A 7,500-nucleotide genomic window follows, 5' to 3' on the forward strand; every position below is an offset into this window, starting at 1 on the left:
CTGCCCGGTGGGAGTACCATGAAACAACAGATATATATTTACAGAGGATCAAAACTCATGTTAAGGTCAAATTCTGGTCATGATCAAAGATATTAAAATTCTTCTTTTTTGTTTTGAACACAATTGCCAACAGTACCTGAGTGTGCGGCAAAATGGCAGCTTTTCCTCCCAGGGTAATATAGCCATTTCTCTAGAATGAAAAAAAAAAAAAAAAAAAAAAAAATCACCCTGCAACACTTTTAACTTCACTTTAACACGTCCTTCTTTTTCCTAACACCATGAACATCGCAGGCCAATTCGCCTCTGATAAAAGCCCCTCGAGAGCTGAAAAGAATTACACTTTCTGCTCCTTTTGGCATCCCACTGGATCTAGGAAGTTCTTGCACTGTGACTCCTCTCTTGGAAGACTTTGAGACCAAGATGTTTGTTCTAGCCATCAGCAGACCATATTACCTGGTGAGGAGGAATCATTTGCCTTATCCTTCAGTCTACTGTTTAATGCACTTTTCACCAGTGATGACCTCCTTGCCAAATCATCATTTCATGTTTAAATAAGCATTGTTTTACAACAGAAGAGTGATTGAGAATTAATCATAGTTCCCATTCACCGCATGTGTGACTCCAACATCTCCACAAAAAGCTTGTTCATAGGCACAGTGCCCTGATGACGTACAGAGAGCCAATACCTTCGTAGGGCTGCATCGGCAGCTCTTAAAGATGGTAAGCAAAGGAGTAGCGACTGCATCTGTGCTACAGCATCTCGCAGTCTGTAAAGCAGAAGAATGTTAGACACGAGAAATTACAAGCAATCAATCTTTAATCACTTCACCTATCAAAGAGATGGGAAAATTAAAAGACGACACTCATTAACCATATTCATGCAAGGAATATTCAATAACCATGGATGCCTATATTTGTAATATGCATAAAGAAGAACATATCATGAAACCCACCTAAGGGTTGCAACAGCATCATGCAGAGCTTGCAGAATATTTTGTCTTAGACGATGCAAGGCCTGGTTATCTTGCAGGCGCACATCAGAGTTGGTAAGAACCAAGGCTTTCAACAACAGGAATTCTTCTCTGTTGATATTACACTGCTCAAGCCGTTCTACTACACCAAGCACCTGAAATCAATACAATAATTAAGTCTCTTTCTTAGCTCTTTTTATAGCTCATAATCAACATGAGAAATTAGGAGGGTAGGAGAGGAGTAAAGTCTTACAAAAAGTTGCTGAAAATGGGAATTTTAACAACTTTAGGTTGCTGAAGTAGTATAAATGAATTTGACTCTTGTCATCCTTAAACTTCCATGCATGGGAAAATAATAATGCAATTTACAACTTAATAATTGACAGAATACATATATTCAGAATTTTATTAACAAAAAACAAGTACCAAATTGTTGTTTCTTAACACATTTGCAAACCTCATGCAAGGCTTATTATACATACTTTTTTAAGATCTTAGTTTCAGCTGTATTACACAAAAAGGTATGAGTCTTTAACTCTTGTTATATGTTGTTTGCAACAGCTAGTTGGCACAATCCCTCCGAAGGTATATATTTTCACAAAATTCTTTGCATGTAAGTGATAAAATTTGTAGTTTTGGAATATTCAAAATACCTACTAGGGATTCGCTTCTGGAACTCAAACTGTGCTCCCAATAATTGACTAAATTAATAACTTTTTCAAAGGAATATATGCTTATCCCTACATATATCAGTCTTATATAAAACCTCTCCTACCCCATACCATTCTGAGAATGTTAGCGTTTCTGTAAAATATAGCAACTAATCCTACATAAAAGCAACATAAATATATACCAAAATATGAATAATAACATAAAGATACACATATGAACACAATCTAAAACTTAAATACAGTTCATATGTGTATATATCAGTATGACTAATAATAAAAAAAAAGAAACAAGTATTAAAAAGAGTATAACACATTTGTATGCTATGCTGAACACACAATTTGCTGTATCATTAATCACAAGAACCCACCTGCGTAAAGAGCTCAGTGGCGTTGCACTCCCTTGCTTGCTTCTCATCAAGGGTGAAGTCATGGGCAAACAAGAGCGTGTGGGCGTGGGCAGGCATCGATCGATAGGCTAGTCCCAAAGTTAGGATTTCTCCCCAAGTACTTTGTAGCAACCGCATCTGATCGTTCAGAGCTAATTCTGTGAACCCTGCGCGAGAGACAAAAGTGTTAATATGGTATTAAAAGGAGGGTTTTTAATGAAATGTACAGAAGGATATTTGTATTTGATAGTACATATGTCATATTGGTTTCCCCGATCTAAAGCAACAAATTTGAAAGTGACTCATTCCATCATCAAATTCAATGTTATAAACAAATCCTAATCAGAATAATTGAAACGACTTAGAACAGAACTTGGAACTAACAATCCTACCTTAAATAAAAATCAACGCTAAGAAATCTTAAAAACAAATAAAACTGTAAAATAATCTCATAAAATGGTAAATACCTGGAATTTGCTTAGCCCAGCCTATAGTGGAGACCAGCTCCCTGTCATAGAGGTCAGCAAGGATGGATATAGTGAGATAATCAGGGTCGAACACAGTTAGGTCTGGTAATGCCAGGAGTGATTCCGGCTCACATGCACGCAGGGAAGCCAGTAATTTAATATCTGAAATTTTCCAAAAAGGGAATGTTTTACAAATTGCTGTCTAGGACTGTAACTTGTGTGGAACTTTCAGCATATATTTCATTTGCAACAGAAAAAAAATATATAAATAAAAAATAAGCATGAACAGGAAAGTACCACATAGCAGACTCATCCTCAAAGGCAAACCTTATGGATACGAACAGAAAGATTCTAACACTCGGTTCGTACCTTCTAATGAAGCCTTTTTAACAGGCATCTGATGCATTGAAAACGGGGAATCGGAAGTTCTCCTATATTTCTGTCTCCCACCTCTAACTCGGTCTAACCTGTGCGGAAAAGAAGGCTTTGGATATACATTCACTGCCAATAGGGATATCGTTAAATCAGAAGTTGTTATGCATTAAATTATGAATTACTGAGTCCAAAATAAACAGATATTGTCAAATATGGTTATTTACATGTATAAGCAACACATGCTGTATATTGATTAATTTATCATTCCTAATAAGAATGTTATAAAAATGTGATGATATTAAAATTGATATTAATGATAATGATCCTACTATTGATATTAATCAAAGTTTTTGTTATCCTATATATAATAACAACAATAATAAAGTAATAAGATGATGTATGGTTAGGATGATGGTAACAATGGTGAATGGTGATGTGGGTGGTGGTGATGGTGGTCATGATAGTGATGATGGTGGTGATGATGATGATGATGATGATGATGATGATGATGATGATGATGATGATGATGATGATGATGATGATGATGATGTTAATGTTAATGTTAATGTTAATGTTAATGTTAATGTTAATGTTAATGTTAATGTTAATGTTAATGTTAATGTTAATGTTAATGTTAATGTTAATGTTAATGTTAAATGCATTGACAATGATGATGATGAATACCAAACTGAAAAAAAACACTAGTTCGTACTAATACAAGAAAAAAAAATGCAATACCATTACTCATAGGGCCTGTCAGTGCCACTTACCTGACACCCTCCTTTAGCATACCGACTCGTAGACATTTATGAAAGCGACAGGCCTGGCAGGCTTTTCGTCTTCGCTTGTTAATTTCACAGTCATTGGCAGCAGGACAAGTATATTCGATGTTTCCCTGAAATAATATCAGTCGTTCAGTATCAGTCGTTCAGTATCAGTGGTTAAGTTTCGTGTGTTACAGATGGGGTGTTTTTGGGGAAGGGGGGGTTGGAGAGGGAGAATGAGAGGAAGGGGGGGGGGTTGGAGAGGGGGAGTGTGGGGAAGGGGGAAGGGGGAAGGGAGGGAGAGGGAGAGGGGAGGAGGGAGGGAGGGGATGGGGGAGGGGGAGGGAGAATGAGGGGATGGAGAGGGGGAGTGAGGGGAAGGGGGAGGGGGAAAGGGAGGAAGGGAGGGGGGAGGGAGGGAGAGATAAAAAAATGCTATTATTATGCACAGAGATTCTGTTGTGTGGTAATATGGAACACAATACGTGTGTTTTTTCGCATGGTATAATGTGGGAGGCGAAATCGAGATTATGTGATATGACATGAGGGAGAAAGAGAGAAGGTGAGAAAGAGAGAGAGAGAGAGAGAGAGAGAGAGAGAGAGAGAGAGAGAGAGAGAGAGAGAGAGAGAGAGAGAGAGAGAGAGAGAGAGAGAGAGAGACCATGAAACAGACAGACAGACAGAAACGTACAAAAACAAAACAAGAAAAATAAAAGAGAACTAAAAAGAAAAAAGACATAGAAAAAGAAAATAACTAACACGAAAAGGGAGTCGCAGCCTTCACCTGTCCTTACCTGGATAGTACGTTTAAAGAAGGCTTTGCAGGCCTCGCAGGAAGCAACGCCATAGTGGAACCCTGAAGCAATGTCGCCGCACACAAGACACAGGCGCTTTGGGGCGTCATCCTCTCGTAAACTCTGGAATATAGTGGTTTGTAAATATTGCGAACTTTGTTAAGTATCTTTGGAGTCTTAGTCAAAGTGAAATAGTCTTTTATGACTTGTAAGGCAAGTGATCCACAACCGCTACATTATGTTTTAAGTATTTGACTAGCGTTGAAACCGCAAAAAAGGCCACGCACTCAGACGAAACAGACCATCAGATTTCAGACAAATCTACATCTCATATCATCATAAAAAACTACAGAGAAGAAAAGATTAAATATAATCTTCACACGATAATAAGAACTAAACCAAGAAAAAGAGAAAAATATAAACATAACCCCATTTTAACACCGAAATGGCTAACCTCAGACGGTGTATGCGCAGAGTCACTGGCCATAGACGTCGTGGACGAGCAAAACTGGCGGTCCGGGCTGGGTGGAGAGTCTGTGAACAGCTTCATGTGTTTGGGTGATGGTTGAGCCTCATCTCCACACTCGCTGTAGTCCAGCTGTGGAAGAAAGAGTAAGGGATTAGTTAGAGGTTAAGGTAGAGAGGTATGGCGAGGGTGGTGATGGGAGTGGGGGTCGGGGTGGGAGTAGAGGGGGGTTATGGGATGATGTCGATGTTGGTGAATGTAATTAGTGTTGAAGTGAGTGTTGTTAATAAATCTATAATATGAGTGATATACTTTGTAAATACAAACATACCCTACACACACAAACAATCAAAAAACAAACAAACACACGCACACGCACGCACGCACGCACACACACACACACACACACACACACACACACACACACACACACACACACACACACACACACACACACACACACACACACACACACACACACACACACATACACACACACACACACACACACACACACACACACACACACACACACACACACACACACACACACACACACACTTCTTACGAGAAAAAAACAAACAAACCAGGACCTCAATCGTAACCTATAGCCAGCAAAACAAGAACAAACATAATGATACCAACAAATACAACCGCAGGTGTTGTAACTACGTTCATTGCGCAGAAATGTTTCGTTGGTTTCCTAAATAAAACTGTCAAATAGGTCACGTACGCCACACAAGTGTGTTTACTCGCTACGCAGCCTATTTTGACAGTACTGAAGGACGCACGTACCTCCATTAGAAAAAAAATATCTAAATAAAACTCCAATTTGTTATTCTCAATATTACGTGCCAGATGTTCATGTTTATCGATCAATAAATCGTAAATTTACAATTTATTATGTTTTTTTCCTTTTCAGGTGTGATGATAATAAGTCAGACTGCAATTTCATTAAATTTTGATACAGAGAAGTCTCATGCTGTCCGTCTGAGAGAGAGAGAGAGAGAGAGAGAGAGAGAGAGAGAGAGAGAGAGAGAGAGAGAGAGAGAGAGAGAGAGAGAGAGAGAGAGAGAGAGAGAGAGAGACAGAGAGACAGAGACAGAGAGTCAGAGACAGAGAGTCAGAGACAGAGAGTCAGAGACAGAGAGACAGAGAGAGAGAGTGAGAGAGAGAGAAAAAGGCAAGGATGAGGGAGAGACAAAAAGAGATGTATAGAGAGAACCAGCTGTTGAAAGATGGCGGCGGCAGCCTGATGAGAAGGAGCCAGCCGTGAGGAGAAAACCCAAGAGGATTTAATACTTTCCTAAAGTGCCTCGTTGCCTCGAGTCTATTAGGGAATGCGGTAGTTGGATTATAAGGATGGCGTAGGATTAACGGCAAGCCAACAGGGGATTAACCACGGCGCGAAGGAATTAATTACTGCTAGTTGTCAGGGTGATGGCTGAGCGAAATGGCGTGGTTTCAGGGCTTATCGAGAGGTTAGATTTGCCAAAGAGGTTTCTTGCAACGGGATGTTTCTCTTGCCATGAAGTACACAAAACTTGTTGCAAGGCGAAGAGTGCGTAGTGCATAGAGCTTTGAGTTTAGCTTGGGCTTTTGTTTACTACCCACGCTCACTGCATAAGTGAGGGGAATCTTTTATGTATTTATTGCATCGTTATAAAACACTGTGATAATCTTGTAATTTTTAGGTTACATAATGATTATATCTTTAATTATATCCTTTAGCGTATCAGTTGACAAGAAAACTAATTACACAGTATCTTGTATCTTAGAAGTATGTTGCTTATTGCATCGTCTTGCACGTACAGTCTGAATCCAAGCCTAATTGTCTTGTTCTTTTCTTATATGAGCCACAGATGAATTTATTTTCCGAAAGCCGATCATAATATTGGAATTTTTCAGCACACTAAAATCCTCTCAATAGGCGGTCATAATAAAGTTTTGACAGTGAAATCGTCAGAGCATTTGCCGTAGAGTTCCACTGCCCGATTTATCTCATCTACATACGTCACGGGCGCATGACATCTCATGAGTGATGTCTCAGCATACCTGATCATACATCACGTTATTTGAATACCAAAACAGGTTTCAGAATAGTTTCCATGGTGCGTTTTGAAACTGATCTTACGTGTCATAAATATGAGGATGAATTGGACTTGGTGGAAATATTTCACGGTAATATTTCCGCAGTTCCAAAAGATATGAAATACGAGTGATAAAAATATATCTTACACATAACATGGGCAGTTTAATTCATAACACGATGCGCATATGACACAAGAAATGGGGGGAAAAAAGAGAAAGAAAGAAAGAAAAGAAAAGAAAAAAACAAGACAGACATGAAATATGATCAAGAAGAGCATGTGTGAACAAAACATTAAAAGAAGTGAAAAAAACAACAATAGAAAAGAAAAGTGTTGTTCGTGGATACGCAAAACATCGTAAAAATCCACACTGTTACAGATGGAACTTTGTCCTTCCTTTTAAACACCTGTTGATTTTATTTCCAAGAAGTGCCCTGTTTTTTTAATTTATGGATCAGAAATATCCTTGCTAAATATGCCGGTTGAAATAGATAAAGAGACAAACGGATAGTTAAG

The 7,500-nt window shown here is 38.7% G+C and overlaps 1 protein-coding gene across 2 annotated transcripts in view; it reads right to left on the reverse strand.

Annotated features, from left to right (window-relative positions):
* The window catches only part of LOC119584516 (steroid hormone receptor ERR2-like), a 45,920-nt gene that overhangs the window by 2,585 nt on the left and 35,835 nt on the right, over positions 1-7,500 (reverse strand). Inside the window, exons 2-9 of one of the 2 annotated variants that reach the window (XM_037933167.1) lie at positions 4,883-5,026; positions 4,429-4,551; positions 3,641-3,765; positions 2,865-2,962; positions 2,496-2,657; positions 2,011-2,195; positions 954-1,126; positions 1-767 (exon numbers count right to left, since the gene is read on the reverse strand). The exon at positions 1-767 is cut by the window's left edge and continues 2,585 nt beyond it. In XM_037933167.1, the coding sequence (XP_037789095.1) occupies positions 605-767; positions 954-1,126; positions 2,011-2,195; positions 2,496-2,657; positions 2,865-2,962; positions 3,641-3,765; positions 4,429-4,551; positions 4,883-5,026 (1,173 nt within the window). In that variant the 3' untranslated portion in view covers positions 1-604. The remainder of the gene's footprint in view (positions 768-953; positions 1,127-2,010; positions 2,196-2,495; positions 2,658-2,864; positions 2,963-3,640; positions 3,766-4,428; positions 4,552-4,882; positions 5,027-7,500) is intronic. The other variant, XM_037933168.1, reaches the window with a different exon arrangement.

Source organism: Penaeus monodon, chromosome 18, assembly GCF_015228065.2.
Source record: "Penaeus monodon isolate SGIC_2016 chromosome 18, NSTDA_Pmon_1, whole genome shotgun sequence".
Taxonomy (NCBI): Eukaryota; Metazoa; Arthropoda; class Malacostraca; order Decapoda; family Penaeidae; genus Penaeus; species Penaeus monodon.